The 16,580-nt window shown below is 38.2% G+C and overlaps 3 protein-coding genes across 5 annotated transcripts in view; 2 read left to right on the top strand and 1 right to left on the bottom strand.

Annotated features, from left to right (window-relative positions):
• The window catches only part of LOC125233460, a 52,208-nt gene extending 45,596 nt beyond the window's left edge, over window positions 1-6,612 (top strand). Inside the window, exons 1-4 of one of the 3 annotated variants that reach the window (XM_048139493.1) lie at window positions 824-963; window positions 1,374-1,661; window positions 2,529-2,717; window positions 2,999-6,612. In XM_048139493.1, coding sequence (XP_047995450.1) covers window positions 1,383-1,661; window positions 2,529-2,717; window positions 2,999-4,135 — 1,605 coding nt within the window. In that variant the 5' untranslated portion in view covers window positions 824-963; window positions 1,374-1,382 and the 3' untranslated portion in view covers window positions 4,136-6,612. Of the gene's footprint in view, window positions 1-823; window positions 964-1,043; window positions 1,086-1,373; window positions 1,662-2,528; window positions 2,718-2,998 lie in introns of those variants that run through there. The other 2 variants (XM_048139491.1, XM_048139492.1) reach the window with 2 other exon arrangements.
• Window positions 6,613-8,319: 1,707 nt separating this feature from the next.
• Window positions 8,320-10,816, bottom strand: LOC125233296 (glucose-induced degradation protein 4 homolog). The gene is made up of 4 exons (XM_048139256.1): window positions 10,230-10,816; window positions 9,921-10,088; window positions 9,121-9,353; window positions 8,320-8,586 (listed from the first exon to the last, which is right to left on the bottom strand). Exons 1-4 carry the CDS (start codon window positions 10,374-10,376, stop codon window positions 8,523-8,525), a joined length of 612 nt encoding a protein of 203 aa, XP_047995213.1. The 5' UTR covers window positions 10,377-10,816; the 3' UTR covers window positions 8,320-8,522.
• Window positions 10,817-11,030: 214 nt separating this feature from the next.
• LOC125233340 (serine/threonine-protein kinase N) lies at window positions 11,031-16,114 on the top strand. Its single transcript, XM_048139321.1, has 2 exons — window positions 11,031-12,568; window positions 13,845-16,114. The coding sequence occupies exons 1-2, from the start codon at window positions 11,262-11,264 to the stop codon at window positions 15,661-15,663; spliced, it is 3,126 nt and encodes a 1,041-aa protein (XP_047995278.1). The 5' UTR covers window positions 11,031-11,261; the 3' UTR covers window positions 15,664-16,114.
• The last annotated feature ends 466 nt before the right edge of the window (window positions 16,115-16,580 follow it).

Raw genomic sequence — 16,580 nt, forward strand, 5'->3', positions numbered from 1 at the left:
TTCCAAATGTAACTTGTAATTTCACTTTCTCTCGCTCATTACCCATACCAACTTATGTTACATTTTATTTAAAGGCACCTGTAAGAGCAACCGGATTAACATTCCACCATAATGTGAAATTGTAGCGTTTTGTTTTCCTTTTACATCTTACGTCGCGGAGACAGGTGCTGTACTTGCAGTCGTGATCCGAGCGACCATGATGGATGAAATACCGGGCATAATTTGACTTCCATTACCATTTAACATCTTAATAATGAGATCGAACTATAGGTGCATTGTTCAAAGTGCTTTAAAAGTGAAGGCGAAACTTAGGGTATTAACTTTCACTTGATTGAATGACAAAAGGGCTCCAAGGTCGACGATGTGTGGTATCTCTGGTATCTGGAACACGTTCAGTTTTTTTTATTACGCAAAATGCTCCGACTTCGCTAAATCGGTATTCGGTTGTCAATCTTGCGTCAATGATGTTTACATTTAACTTTCTTATCCGTCCATGAAAGTTTGAGTCACTGTAGTGTTTGATTATTTTGTTTCTTTCCCAAAGACATTGGTAATGGTACTCAAGACATGCGTAGGTAAATTTAGTATCTTAAGCCGCTTGGCTAATGAACACATTTACCATATTAATAATCTTAGTCACCAAACATAGAAAGCATAAAGAATGAGCTCATCGAGGCCGTTCCTATAATTTTTACGCGCTTTAAATTACGCATAAAGACCTAACGCACAGAAATCGAAAGTGAATTAATGACAGAATAGGCGGTAGGTAATGGAAGTGGGTCCAGTGAATACGCAATTCACTCGTGCTCGAGCTATTGAACTAATGGCTGAGGCCGGGCCTTGGTCCAGTTGACATCACACGCCTGGACACAATCGATCATCTCCTTGAATAATACAATGCTACTTTATCTATCGCAATCCCGATATTGATTTGTTGAATAACAAGTTCATGTTTTGTTTAAAGTAGGTAATAATTAAGATAACGACCGGTAGGAGTCTAATGTTTATTATAGATATTTATACAAAAAGACTGTGGCTAGCTGCAACGGTCCCTATTATGTAACTTTAAGATCTTCACGATGTTGGTAAGTGCTCCTCGCTTTAATGGGCAATCCGGTTACGATAGCAACGTGACATTTTGAAGTCGTCATTATGTTATAGCTACCGATAGGATTCCTCAAGAAACGTAGCTACGATTCTGTTAAAGAACAATAAATTAATTGAAATCATTAATGCAAATTTTGAATGTCATGGAATTGCCACTGAATATCAAAAATGCCATTTACTACGTAGTTGCCCGACCCGATGACGTATGTTTACACCTATATCAATAGTAATTACAGAAACATTGAAAGTCTCCATTCCATTTGCAGGTGTCTGCGATGTGGTACGTGTGGTGCGCGTTATTGTGGTCGTCCTGTGCGCTGGGGGCGGCAGTGGTACCCGAGGGTACGACGGAGGCGGCACCGGTGGCGACGACGTCGGAGGCGCCGCGCACGCTGGACCGGCAGGCCTCCGAGCTGGCCTGGCGCTCCTGGCTCAAGAGTCCCGAGAGCGGCAACCCCAGCGCCCCGCCGAGGAGGATCATCACAAAGTCCCTCTTCATCACCCCTTATGTGTGCCCTAAAGGACAACGGCTTGACAGAAACGGATGCGTTCAGGTAGATAAAGCTCGTTTTACTTATAGATCTAGATCTAAGTAGGTTTTGTAACAATGACTTTTCTTTGTTCTTTTATTGTGTTTTCCATTGCGTACTTTTTCATTTTCGCTGACCGGTAAACCGAAATGCAGTTTGATGAGAATTTTGAGCAAGTACCTAAACATATTATTTGCCATTAGATTAAGAACAACTTAACCCCAACCTTCTCCCACTTCAAATTATTAAAGTGGCTGAACAAAATTGTGTCAAAAAGAAGGGATTTAGAGGAAAAATCGATGTTTAATTTGCCGCAACAGAAAATAAGTGACGCTTGTAGCCCCGTGTCAACCTTAGTGTATTCCAACAAAATTTACTAAGACGCACACAATAGGCGTGGCATTCAGAGTTAGGCCTGATTTAGACGGTGCGCGAACTCGCATGCGATTTTAGTTACATTGCGGACTGTTGAGGTTACATTCAACCTTGCACAGCCCGTCAATACCGCAATGTAATAAAACTCGCATGCGAGTTCTCGTACCTTGTAAATGGGCCCTTAAAGATCTAGCTCGGTATAAGTAAGCGCCCTTATTAAAAGGACTGTTTACTGTTTAGAATCAAATATAACTAACCTAACCACAAAATTAAAATTTTGAAAAACCCCTGATCGCGACATAGTAGACCGATTTTCATGAAATATGGCTAAGAATTAACACTCCCGACTAACTCGGCTTTCAGACAAAACAAAATCTAAATCGGTTCATCCGTTCAGGAGCTACGATGCCACAGACAGACACACACGCAGACAGACAGACACGTCTATAACACCCCGTCGTTTTTGCGTCGGGGGTTAAAAACGACGCACAATAACATTGTGCCGTATAATTTCAGATGGTGACGGTGAACAAAGACGAGCACGAGCGCATCCTGCTGGAGCAGCTGAACGCGCTGTTCACGTCGCCGCCGAGCGAGGTGCTGTACGACTACGGCGACGAGGAGGCCGGCCCGCTGCAGCTCTCCATCCCCATCGGCCTCGACCCCCAGGCCGCGCCCCTGCACTCCCACGAGCCAGCCCCAGAGGTACACGATTTACTACGAAGAGTTGCGCAGTTGGGTTCTTGAATAAAACAATTACTATTCATGCTTTTTTATTTCACATTCTATGCCCTCCGGCCCATGAGAAATGTGCTATTATCATAGGTGTTATGAAAAAGGCAAACAATCAACGCCAAATGAATATGATGATAATAACAATATTCATAACAAGAACCCAACTGCAAACTTTAATTTAATTAGCTTAACAATGTGTGCAGTAAGTATTGTATTATTTTTAATCTCATTTGAATAATTTCTCGTTTCAGGCTCACGACCAGCAAATGAACGTAGTCAAAAAAGATGAAAACAAACTTAACAACGATGCGAGCATAGAAGCTGAATTGGAACTTCTGAAACTGCAGCATTCGAAACCAGATAACGATACTGCCTCGCTCGGGGGCGCCGGCGTCCTCAATCACAACGTGTTGAACAACTTCCTACCGTACGCGGATAAACCGAAGCGAGACAGCCCCGCAGTCAATGAAACTGAGTCATCTCAAACTAACACTACTGACCTAGGGCAGAAGGAGCAAGTTTATGGACACGTTAATGTCGACCCAGTCGTTTACGGTACGGAATACCAAAACCAACAATATGACGATTTACCTAAAGAGACAGAAGTTACAACTGAACAAACAACAGAGTCAGCGCCGATACAAGTTAATGAGACAACCGTTAACAATACCGACGTACACAAGAATAATAGTGTTATTTTAACGCCTGTTATGAATCAAACAAAAGATGACGTCTCTACTGAAAAATCTGACATAAGCACTAATTTAGATGAACATCTGACAAAGGATAAAACTAAATTGAGCCCCGAAAGTGAGTATTCCGACATCGGAGAAGCAATAAAATTGATCAGTCGCTACGCTGAGGTAACAACTGACGACAATTTTGCCAAAGATCAGAAGAAATACGCTTCGAAAGATGATAGCGTGCTCGGCACCCGAACCAAACCACTACAGCATCGGCGCAATAAGCCATCGGATCTGGCCGATCCGCCATTACCAATTCCGCATGTTTTCCCGCAAGACAGCAAGGAAAAGCCGATATCGACAGGTTACGCGCCTAGCGAGGGTTACTACCGCTATCCCTGGACAAGTCAACATACCGTCACCCCTCCACCGAATTACCCGTTCCGTCATTTACAAGATTACTGGCCCGACAGGCGGCCAGCGGGCGGGGTCTACGCGGGCGTAGGCCACGAGAACCCCAGGAGACACCACCACTCGTTCCCGCACAGCTACTACCGGCCGCACGGGCTGGCGGACGCGGCCGCGCCCGCGCCGGAGCTGGCGTACAAGAGCCGCGCGGGCGCCGTGCGCGCCCACAACCAGGACCTCTACACCCTGCTCGGTCTGAGGCACTGGTTCAGCAGCGAAAGTACTTCAAAAAGATAGCTCACTTCCCCCGACGCTAGACAATTCGATGTTACCCGACGACTTATAATGGAAGCTATGGAAGAAATGTCATAGAAAGTAATACGAATAAACTTATTACTCCAAACATAGGCGGAAAGTAGCGACTTTATTAGCGAATGTACTTATAACGATCTTTGGTCCTATCTGTTTGAGTTTAACATTTCTGTCGATAGCTTTCAATATATTAGCCTATTTATTTTAAAGCCAAATATTACAGTCATACATAGTTAAGTTTTTATTAGCTGTTTAAGTTTTGTAAATACGCCTACTTATACAATTTAAGTGTTTCGTCTTGCTGAGTATTATCGTTGTTTAATTTAAATGTAAATTGTTTATGAATTATCAATTACTAATTTAAATTATATTTATTCGATGTAATTACTTTGATGTTATTTTCGTTGTGAACTGTGGTAGTGTGTGTAGTAGATGTTTGGTGTATAGCGACGTTGTCTTAGTTTACAATGAACGTAGGTACTGGCGCTGGCTTGCCTAAACCCCTTTCAAGGATAATATCAAATGATCAGAAATTGCTTAAGGTAATATAAATATTTGTGTTATTTACAAAGTAGGTAGATAATAAGTTTAGTATACAGATTCTTCAGACAATAACTTTGTGATTTTCGATACCTATTAAAACCCACCTTCGTCCGAAATTCCTAACAATTATCCTTGAAAGGAACCGTTTAACTTTAAATATATTGGTTCATCGGAGCCTCACTTAGACTTGCCTCATATTTTATAGAATTTTATGAGATTGAAGGACGTCTGTTCCTGAATAATTTTAAGCTCTTGGATGTATATTATGTATAATTTTCGTACACTCTCAATATCTTTAATTTTCAAAATGTATTAGTTTCGTGTATTTTTAACGTATTGTTTAACTACTCATAATTTGTCTACCGAACTATTACAAATACATATAACGATCCCACCAAAGCTTAGATTAAGTATTAGAATATCTAATAGTGACGCATTGGTGCATTTTATCTGACTAATACAAATTAACTATATCAATTAACGAATTATATTGACATAGAAAAGTGGATGTATTTTTCAGTAATATTGAATGACTATTTAAAATATATTATCAATGAAGCAATATATTTTTGTAATAGTCTTAATACGACTAGGAATTCGGGCCATTTCCTGACAGTTATAATCATCAAATTTAAGTTTAATACCGGTCACGTTTGCATCCACTCGCGTATATTTTATCTTGAAGAGTTTTGGGGTTAAAATGTGTACCGGTTCAATTTTTTATATAAAATTGTAAACCCAAATTACCAATCATTTTGAAAAGCAAAATTATAGTTAATTCAGACAATGTACTATCGAAGGCGTACCAATGTGAAATGGAATTGGTAGGTATATATTTACTTTTTTTCTTTATATCAATCTATGGACACTGTTTCTAACTTCTTATTTCAGTAGGTACATCGATGAAACTTACTTGTGATATGGAGCATAATCAAGATTTGGAGATAAATCTAACTAAGCGACCATTTTATTTGCAAATTTCTTCTGTGTGTCAAGTACCTAAAGTCACCTAATAATAATAAATCATTTAGATTATGAACCAAACTACCTGTGTAATTAGGTACCAACTGTCAGTTAAATATTAGGTATTTCTTTCTTCTTTTCAACTGTTTATAAGACTTAATGGAAGTGTTGACGTAATTAAGTATAGTATTTCGTCAGTCACAAATCGCAACCAGTGGATTCACTTTATAGTAAAGTACAAAATACATCTTCATACTCATACTTTTAAAAAGAGACTTACCCAAAGTATTGCGTAGGTTCTCATCTCATTCCATATTTCTAAACATGTCGCGTCTTTATATAAAGTCCACGTCACGAGCTGCAAGACCGGAGCCGTCTTGGCAACTCTTCAATTCCTGATTGCGACTGTTTTTGCGCTAAAAACGGCTTGCGTAGGCCCGGCCCGAGGATGTGCATCGTCAAAATCTTGCACAAATATCAACTGTTTACTGTACAAATAGATTAAGGTATTATAAGTAGTGAACTCTTAATATAATAAAAACAAATTGAAACAGAACTAACAACAAAAATAGAAAATTATCAACCATTTCCTTTGGTTCAGAAGGGTTTACCTTTATTTTATCATTAAATATATTAAGTAAGTAATGATAATTACTTTATACTTATCTATAAAAATGCTACTTACAAACCATTTGGATAAAGATAGATTTTGAAACCTTTTTTTTATTATTATAGAGGTGTTCATAACACTCGAAGAATGTCTTGGTCGCTTCTACCCTCCGTTTGGTTGCTTCACATGATAGCTGTTAGTTCTGTTTTGATTGTTGTCGTAAAATATATCTCTAAAATTTGAATTACTATACTGCATTTCGATGAATTACACGAATATGATTATCTGCCAGTATTTTATTATTGTAAATATTAAATGTGTTATATTAAACTGAATCAAATGGGAAGTTACGTATTTTATTTCAATTTAAATATTACTCAAAAGTTATAAAAAAAAACCAAAATTGCTGTAAAGACATTTTATTGAAAATATTCAAATATTTATGATCAAGTCAAAATATTAACTTGTTCAAAACAAGGTTTCCCTGCACTTGCACATACTTCGTCAGACTGATTGAAATAGCTTACATCTACAACAATGACATCAACATTCACGACGATCAATGATTACAGTGACATGATGACTTACACACAAGTAATTTGTACAAAATATCACAATAATAAAAACTTACTATTATTGAGAAACATACATTACCTACCTTACTTTTTGGCCGATCATGTTCCAATGTCAAAAAATAAATTAGAGTATAATTTTATGAAACATACAATACATATAAAGTAGTATGGTGTACCCTTGTTTCGCCGACAAACTTTTCATCGACAACAAATCATCGAAAGTTTAGTTCGAGTAAAATTGTTTCGAGTAATTTTTTTTCAACTACTATTTATTTGAAATTTTCTTAGTTGTTATAAATACTATTCAACTAATATTTCTTCATCGCTGATTCGTTTCAAAGTACTTCAAATAGCAGAACTACAAAACATCGCAATTCATTTATTCGACGTATTATTACAAAACTGTCTCATTTGTCGTACTACACATTTATAGATGTTTTTATTCTAGGAAAATTCAAATTGTCGATTTCATCGTGGCACATCACATACGTCCTTAATTAAACTATGACCATTGGCTAAAATCCTTTATTAGAGTAGGTTTAGGTTAGAAGTGTGATCACACAGAAACAAACGGCTTATCAAGTAGGTTTAGGTTAGGTTAGAACTGCGACCTTCACAATAACGAATGGCTTTTAAATTAGGTTTAGGTTAGGTTAGAACTGTGACCACACAAGAAAACAAATAGTTTACAGAGTAGGTTTAGGTTAGGTTCGACCTGTGATTTACAAAGAAGCAAACGTATTGCAGAGTAGGTTTAGGTTAGGTTAGAAACTGTGACCACACACAAAAACAAATAGTTTACAGAGTAGGTTTAGGTTTGGTTCGACCTGTGATTTACACAGAAGAAAACGTATTGCAGAGTAGGTTTAGGTTAGGTTAGAACTGTGACCACACAAAAAAAAAAAACAGTTTACAGAGTAGGTTTAGGTTAGGTTAGAACAGCGACCCCACACACAATAACGATTTTTCTTTAAAGTAGGTTTAGGTTAGGTTAGAACTGTGACCAATCAAACAGTTTACAAATTGTAAAATTTTAGGAAAAATCATAATTGAAATAATGTTATGCGTAATGAATTGTATTTAATGTAAAACAAAATGAAATGAAAAAACACGAAACGAAATACCGCGATATAAAGTATACTCGGAATAACTTATCTACGAAATAAAAGTCTACGGTTTGATTTTACTTGTATCGATTGTTCTACGATATAAACTGTCGATGAAATGAAATTATTTGAAACGTTGTCTTTGAAATAATATTCGAAGAAGTGTCTGTCGGCGATTCAAGGGTAAACCAAGTAGTATATAATCACTACACATTTACTAATTTCATTTTGCAACACTACAAGATGTTCAGATATTGCAGTATAATATTAGATATTACACATACATTAGTCACTGACAGACACTAAACTGAAGTATGTGCAAGCCCAGTCAGCTGCTGTTTCTGATCCACACATAGATTCAAATAAAATTGCTACAACATTACAGTTTATTGAATATTTTGTTCTGATGAATTTTTTGTCATTGGCCCTGCATCTTTCACTTACATTTATTACTGAAGAAACTTAAAAACTGGTATATTTATCTTTCCCAAAGATATCAAATGGAGATAGACTTAAGGAACATGTAAGTACTAGCGGACACAAATAACCATCCAAACTTGAAAGTCTGACACATCTCATCTGAACTCATAAATTTGGATGCTGTGTTCCGGAACATGACTTAGAGTCAAAGATTGAAACCTGGAATTAAGAAAAAAATAGGATATTGGTGATGTTCCTACTTCACTTATTGCATATAAAAAATTACACACAAGTTGATAATACATATAGGGTTATAGTAGTATCACAGTTTATCACAGCACTGGCCTCATTGCTTGTATAAATATTCAACTATAAGTAAGCCTTAATCTACACATATAAACAGTACAATGACACTTTACAGATAATTAATATTTTATTAAATAGGTATGAATATAGATATAAACTATGAGGCCCATACCATTTCTCTCGGATATAGCAGAACCTGCTTATTAGAACGCTCAATAAACATGTTTGTTATTCTCTAAAATACTATACTATATGTGGCTTTCCATTAAACAAGGTTCTTTTTACAAAATTTTCGAAAGGACCGTAACGGACTTTAAGAATAAAGAGCCCTTCGACATATTAGTAGAAGCTACAGTGTGGCAACTATTTTCTTATTATCTTGAGCTTTCAAATTGTACTAAGCGGATTCTACCATATGAATAGAGTGAATAAGTGTTGAACACTCACCACTCAGAACTTCGATGGTAGTAGTAACCTTCTATTGTTGCTGCCGACTTATGGAAGCATATGTAATAAAAGCCAGCGAACGAAGCACCATTTATATCCTTAATAGTATGGTCCGGCACTAGGAAGTGTTCTTTCCACCTCATAAATACGTAATCAGCCTTTGCGAGTGAGTCATAGTCAAATGAATCGGAGTTGAATGTCTTCAGGTATGGAACAAATAAGTCAAATTTACTCTGAAAAAGAAAGATGAAGATTGGATTCACATATCAACACAATAACTTAATGTTCGTGAGTATGCAAACAAGTTGGTTGTAGAGCTGATAATAATTATCCATTTGCAGTTTTTTTTAAGCAACTATTGAAAACCTACATATATAGACTACTACATCAACAAGTACTTCAAACACTCATTTTAAATTGACAAGTACACAGGTCATCACCATTGTATTAGTTGAAAGTTCATTGACCCATAAGATAAGTACCAGATGTGACAAAAAGACAGTACACAATCACTCCATTATTGGTATGAATAAAACAATTAATGGCAATAAAGCAAACGATTATCTATCTAAGATCAATAACATCATTTGTATTTTTGCAAATGGATGCAAGCACACAGCTCAAATTTACACACATTGTAAATATTTTCCTAGATTTTATTTCTGCAAGGTTACTTTGTAGGTGAAACTCAAAGTTGACTATAAATGAGGCAAAGACTTGATGTAAATCTCTACGGACAAGTCATAAGTAATATTTCAAATTTGAATCTAATAATACTGGTAACTAGTATTAATACTCACCCAATGTTTCCTATCAACATCCTCGTCAGCATCCCATTTTCGAGTCAGGAAAGGATATTTAGCTGATATTATTTCACCATCAAAAAAAGTGGTAAGTGTTGGAAATTCTTCTGTCAGACCTTTTATTTTTAAGTAACCACAAAGGTATGAATTCTCCTCATCCACATGCTAGAAACAAAATAAAACATTTCTCAAGAGTATGCCAAAAACGCTCATGTACAAACATTTCTATATGATTATGATCCAGTTAAGGTTATGTGATACAACTAGTTGATTGTAGGCATAACCAGTATATGTTTATACGATTACCTGCAAAACCACTTCGACTTCGTATGAATTGCCCTTAGATTTCTGATGCCCTTGAAATTTAGACCCATTATACAGCAGGGACTTTGTCACGCCTGGCTGTTTGGAGTTTGCTGGCGGCGGTGGAGTAATGTCAACCTTCACTGGCATCGTCGTTCCATCAAATATAGTAAACTAGAGTATTATCCAACGTCACTGCCAGCAGGAACACCAGAACCAGATTTGCGGCACCGAGTTACTGCTCCAAGTACATTTTACGCAGCAGCAGAAGGCATCCAAGGTGCAGCGCCTGACACCTGACAGTTTACTCGTTTTTCCAGTAGATTCTACAGCACTTAGCACAATTTTCTACTTGAGCTTAATTTAGTACGTCTAATTTTCGTTGCTTTTTTAATTTTGTGGTAAACAAGTTTGTTAATAGATCAGCTTCTTACTTTGCTAAAAAATTACTGAGAAGAAAGGAGGAAGTGAAAGTTAAAGTCGGTACACACTGCCGCGCACTATGATGAAATACAATATTACGAAATTAATTTAAAGTACTGAACAATCAAACATTTTATGGTACATTTAAGAAGGCTTATTAATTATATACATTAAAATAGATACACAAATATGCATAAACAGTTAAGTAATAAAATAACTTAATAATTTAATACTAATCGCTTTATTTTTATTCGATTAGTAATCGATTCAATCCTCAACTATTTTCATAAATGGCAACATAGGTAAATTCCATTCACAAATCATTCACTCATTCACGCTAGTCTTGTCTATGATTTAATTATCATTCACTCAATCAGAGGATTTCGTTTCGTAGTTCGTCGTAGATGTGTTTCGTTTTGTGATTTTGCATTTTTAACTAATATTTATGTTTAAATTTAACGCTTTGACACAATGATTTCATTTTTCAATAGAAAAAGCATCTGTATGAGCAAACGTAATAAGTTCTTGAACACTTTGTGATCTACAAGCAATAGTAGTGATATTTTCCCACATAATTATGGTTAACTGACGTTAGTCTGTGCATCCTCAATTATGGCAGACCCAGGTTATTACCACAGTGATTATATTCGGCACCCTGTTCTCTACGAACTGGGCGTCAAGTATGGAATTAAGACGGAATGTATTCCAGAAATAGCTTTGCCCTCTAAACTGGAAGAACTCAAGGATGTGATACGTAGAGAGATACGTAAAGAACTCAAAATAAAGGAAGGTGCTGAGAAACTACGAGAAGTCGCCACGGACCGCAGATCCCTCTCTGACGTCGCAAACATCGTAAAGAAAGCAAATTTGAAGCTCAATGAACTCAAATCGGACCTACAAGAGCTTGAATCGCAGCTCCTCCTTTCGCGCGGTCAGTCAACGCCGACGTCACCCGAAGACCTGTCGTACGATGAAGAGATCATTCTGGCGTCGGAGGCGGCTCAGCAGCAGCGACAACTCGGCGAGGCCACCACGGATCGCAAACTTGCCTCTCTGGAAAAGCAGCTCAACATTGAACTCAAGGTTAAGCAAGGCGCAGAAAATATGATTCAAAGTATCACCAGTAGCAACCAGTCGCGCGACAAGAAACTCCTTGCTGAAGCTCATCAGATGCTAGCAGATTCTAAGGACAAAATTGAGTACCTCAAATTACGCATTTCTAAATTAAGCAAACAACAAAAAGGTGACCATGCTGGTGCCAATGGTGATGGGAGAAACCTTGATATGAGTGGGGTAGACCAGTTGTTGGATGAAAGAATTGCAGAGTTAAGAAACAGACTGAGAATTGAGGCAGCTGTAGTAGAGGGCTCTAAGAATGCCATAAGACTCTTACAGAGTGACAAGAAAGTTACGGACAAGAAAGCTTTACATGAAGCACAGACTAGCTTGCTTGAATCTTCCCAGAAACTGGACTTGCTTCGGAGGTCTTTAGATATGCGCCGCCAAGAACTTCCAGCCGAAAGTGCTGCATTTATAGAATTAGGTCATGAGTTACGCAGTACGGGATCTAGCCCCGGTTATGTGAGTTTATCATCTGGAAGTGGATCCAGAACGCAGTTCCTTTCACCTGCTCCTATGATCAGCCCCTGTGTTCAAGTGACTGGTACGCTAGAAGTCCGTTTGATGGGTTGCCAGGATTTATTAGATGATGTGCCAGGACGCAGTCGTCGGGACCCACTAGCGAGCCCTTCAGACCTAAAGTCGTTTGTGAAAGGAGTGACGATACGTAACTCCATGAAGTACACGTACAGTATCAAGGAGGATACCAGCAATGAGATTATGGCTGTGATGAAGTTGGACAACCATACGGTTGCACAGACCAGCTGGAGACCCTGTTCCCAACAGGCTTGGGATCAAAGGTAATTTATTATAACAAGTTTTTATTTCCGGTTGCTATACATTAGAGATGGGCTGAATATTCAGTAAATCACATCACATCTACAACTCGGCTATGATTTCTGTCACAATGATCACTGGATACAGGCTATATCAGTTCTTTAACTGCCTGCCTGCTTATTAAATAATAATAATAATAATAAATATTCGGCAAGTTTTTCAATGTTCGTATTCGGCCGAATAATTCAGTTGCATTGCCGAATATTTACCGAATAAACAAAGTAAATAACTAATGAAGATCTTACATATTCCATTGGATAATAAGCTCCTATTTTAGTAGCTTTCTAAGGAACTACTAATACAAGATCCTATTAGTCAAAATATAAATAGGTACAATTGTTTTGTAAAAAAAACCGTAGTTTAAGAGTTGAGAAGAGTTCAGAGTTATTTTAACTAAGTTTTAGTTATCCACTAAATCATAAAAACTTAGTTGTAGTATCATATGTAACCATTATCAATCATTTAATAGTTTTAATCCTAACATCCGCTTTCAAAATATGGCGTAACCGAATATTCGGACGAATGTTCGGTTCGGTAAGAGCTGAACCGAATGTTCGGCCGAATATTCGTATTCGGCCCATCTCTACTATACCTAGAATGCACCTGGACAAAGTTTATGGAACATCTTATATGTAACGTAACATATTTATTTTTTCTGCTGGTGGATTTGGCCGTCAATGTTTTAGGTCATTGGTTGCTGCTTATCAGTTCACAACTGCATATTATTTTTGTTCTGAAAATGCTGAAAATTTGACCTTTATAGTGATGGAAATATAAAGAAAACATTTTAAATTTGTGAAAAAATTGCTGCTAAATTAATTGTACTTGCAGTTTAGTAATATCAAGAAAACAAAAAGTAATATTGCTGACCTGAGACTGAATATGACACAGAAATCTTGCAACATCTTTGGTTTGGTATCCAGCTTCTACAGGAAATACATATTCAAATACTGCTATCTTAAGAATTAGATAAATATTGCCCCTTATTGTGTTACTCAACTATAAATAACTTATTGTGTAACTAAGAACAGACATTCGGTTATAAAATCAGAAATTGCAATATTCCATCTAACCTCATTATGTACCTGTACTTCCTTGAATTACTATCTTTATGATTATTTTCATATTAGTCATATCTTATCAGGCACACATAATGCATAGTATGACTAATTTTACTCAACTTAAGCTTAGTGACACTTATTATGTTAAGATCAATGATGTTGATGTCTTCTTTTACAGATTTACTATAAAGCTGGATAAGTCAAGAGAACTTGAAATTGGTATTCATTGGAAGGATTGGCGTGGGCTGTGCGCTGTCAAGTTTTTACGACTTGAGGAATTCATTGACGACATCAGACACGGTATGGCCTTGGAACTGGAACCTCAAGGCCTATTATTTGCAGAAATTAAATTCTTGAACCCCATCATATCCAGAAAACCAAAACTACAGCGTCAAAGGAAAATATTTAAACAACAGGGCAAGAACATCCCAAGACCCTCATATGGCGAAATGCACATCCCCGCAGTTGTACTTGGCAGGCTCTTAAAGAGGTCTTCACCCTCAATACAAAATAACATCCAAACAGCCCATATCACTCCTCCACAGCAGCTCAACTTCCAGTTTGGATCAACTGACAACAAAGATGTGGAGAACCCAAATACTACCCTTGGTGGTATGGCCGGGGTCCGGCCTTTGGGTCTGCCTACTACAGCCACAGCCCCACAAACACCCGTAACTCCTCCGCCCAAGCCAGCATTCCCACCTCCGCATGTCTCTACCTTACGAATGGAAAAGGAACTCCAGGAAGCATTTGCATTTTTAGAGGATTCTTACGCGCGGGATAATTTTGCACCAAAGGAACCTCAAACACCCTCATGTGATACCCCACTTGTTGAGTATCCACCTTCGCCGTCACCTAAACTTGTTCTGGAGTTTCCGAGTAACGAGGATCAAATTGTGGAAGTGACAAGTAACATGAGAATATCATCTTCACGCTCATCTTCAGTTATAGAGTCCGTAAAAGAGCTGGATTCTCGCCGACAATCGTCAGGAGAGATGTCAATGGAATGCTTTAGATTTTTGAGTGTTCTAGGAAGAGGTCACTTTGGCAAAGTTATATTAGCTCAATATCGACCTACTAATGAATATTTCGCTATTAAAGCTTTAAAGAAAGGTGATATTATAGCAAGAGATGAAGTGGATTCATTGTTGTCTGAGAAAAGAATTTTCGAGGTAGCTAACGCGATCAGGCACCCGTTTTTGGTGAACCTGTTCGCCTGTTTCCAGACCGAACAACATGTGTGCTTCGTGATGGAGTACGCAGCCGGCGGCGATCTTATGATGCACATTCACGCAGATGTGTTCACTGAACCCAGAGCAGTATTTTATGCAGCTTGTGTGGTATTGGGCCTACAGTATTTACACGAGAATAACATTATTTATAGAGATTTAAAGTTAGACAACCTCCTTCTAGATACCGACGGGTTCGTCAAGATTGCGGACTTCGGCCTCTGCAAAGAGGGTATGGGATGGGGTGACCGCACGGGTACTTTCTGCGGGACACCAGAGTTCCTCGCCCCCGAAGTGCTAACCGAGACCTCGTACACGCGGGCCGTCGACTGGTGGGGTCTGGGAGTACTGATATTTGAAATGTTAGTGGGCGAGTCGCCTTTCCCGGGCGAGGACGAAGGCGAAGTATTCGATTCGATAGTTAACGACGAAGTACGATACCCGAGGACTTTATCATTGGAAGCGATAGCGTTAATGCGTCGCCTGTTGAGGAAAAACCCCGAGAGACGATTGGGATCGTCGGAGAGAGACGCCGAGGATGTGAAGAGGCAGGCCTTCTTCCGCAACGTGAACTGGGAACAACTACTTCTTCGTAAAGTGAAGCCACCATTTGTGCCAACTATTAATAACTTGGAGGACGTGAGCAACTTCGACAGCGAGTTCACGTCGGAGGCGGCGGTGCTGACGCCGCCCAAGGAGCCGCGCGCGCTCAGCGCCACGGACCACAAGCTGTTCCACGACTTCACCTACATGGCGGACTGGTGCTAGCGCCGGCAGCCACCGTGGCTCCGTGGCGCCGTGGCCCCAGCAGCTACATACAGCTACAAATATTAAGATATTAGTTGTAATTTCAAAACTACAAACAATAAACCCCCATTGCCTTACAAAAGTGTGTAACATTTCTGTATTTTGATAATAACTCTGTTATCTCTACAGATGAGTGTGTAGATTGTCTTGTTAACTTGTATTTAGTGCGGTTAAAATGCAATATTTTATAATTAAATATGTAATTTAATATCATAAGTTTAAAAATGCGATAATGTTTATTTTTTTAAAACATCGTCTAATAGATTTATTATATATAAAATGTAGTAATGAATTTGAATAACTTAGAATAACAATAATATAAGGGAAGGAGTGTCAAATCATTATCACTATTACGTTCTCAGTCAGTTGTTTACTTACATCATCAGTGAAATAAAGGCATCATCAGTAAGAAGGTATGATTTTTATTGTCCCATTAGATAAATTGCAAGCTGTGTCGCGAACAATACGAATAAACAAGTCTGCTGAGCCTTGAGGCAAACACCGGGAGCGCTTTCCTCAAAATCCTTTTAAATTTTCGCGCGACCTAAAAAAATATGACATGACGCGTTGACGACCGGTCTGACTCAGTCGGTAGTGACCCTGCCTGCTAAGCCGCGGTCCTGGGTTCGAATCCCGGTAAGGGCATTTATTTGTGTGATGAGCACAGATATTTGTTCCTGAGTCATGGATGTTTTCTATGTATATAAGTATGTATTTATCTATTTAAGTATGTATATCGTCGCTTAGCACCCACAGTACAAGCTTTGCTTAGTTTGGGGCTAAGTTGATCTGTGTAAGGTGTCCCCAATTTATTTATTTATAACTTAGTCACATTTAGATTTATCAGGCATCCTATGACAACCACCCATTGCCTAACA

Source organism: Leguminivora glycinivorella, chromosome 14 (assembly GCF_023078275.1).
Source record: "Leguminivora glycinivorella isolate SPB_JAAS2020 chromosome 14, LegGlyc_1.1, whole genome shotgun sequence".
Lineage (NCBI taxonomy): Eukaryota > Metazoa > Arthropoda > Insecta > Lepidoptera > Tortricidae > Leguminivora > Leguminivora glycinivorella.

Coding starts and splice junctions, on each gene's coding strand:
- LOC125233296 (XM_048139256.1), bottom strand. CDS start 10,376: ATGCCAGTGAAGGTTGACATTACTCCACCGCCGCCAGCAAACTCCAAA. Junction 9,354..9,920: donor ATGTTGATAGGAAACATTGG/GTGAGTATTAAT, acceptor TTTCTTTTTCAG/AGTAAATTTGACTTATTTGT. Junction 8,587..9,120: donor TACCATCGAAGTTCTGAGTG/GTGAGTGTTCAA, acceptor TCTTAATTCCAG/GTTTCAATCTTTGACTCTAA.
- LOC125233340 (XM_048139321.1), top strand. CDS start 11,262: ATGGCAGACCCAGGTTATTACCACAGTGATTATATTCGGCACCCTGTT. Junction 12,569..13,844: donor CAACAGGCTTGGGATCAAAG/GTAATTTATTAT, acceptor CTTCTTTTACAG/ATTTACTATAAAGCTGGATA.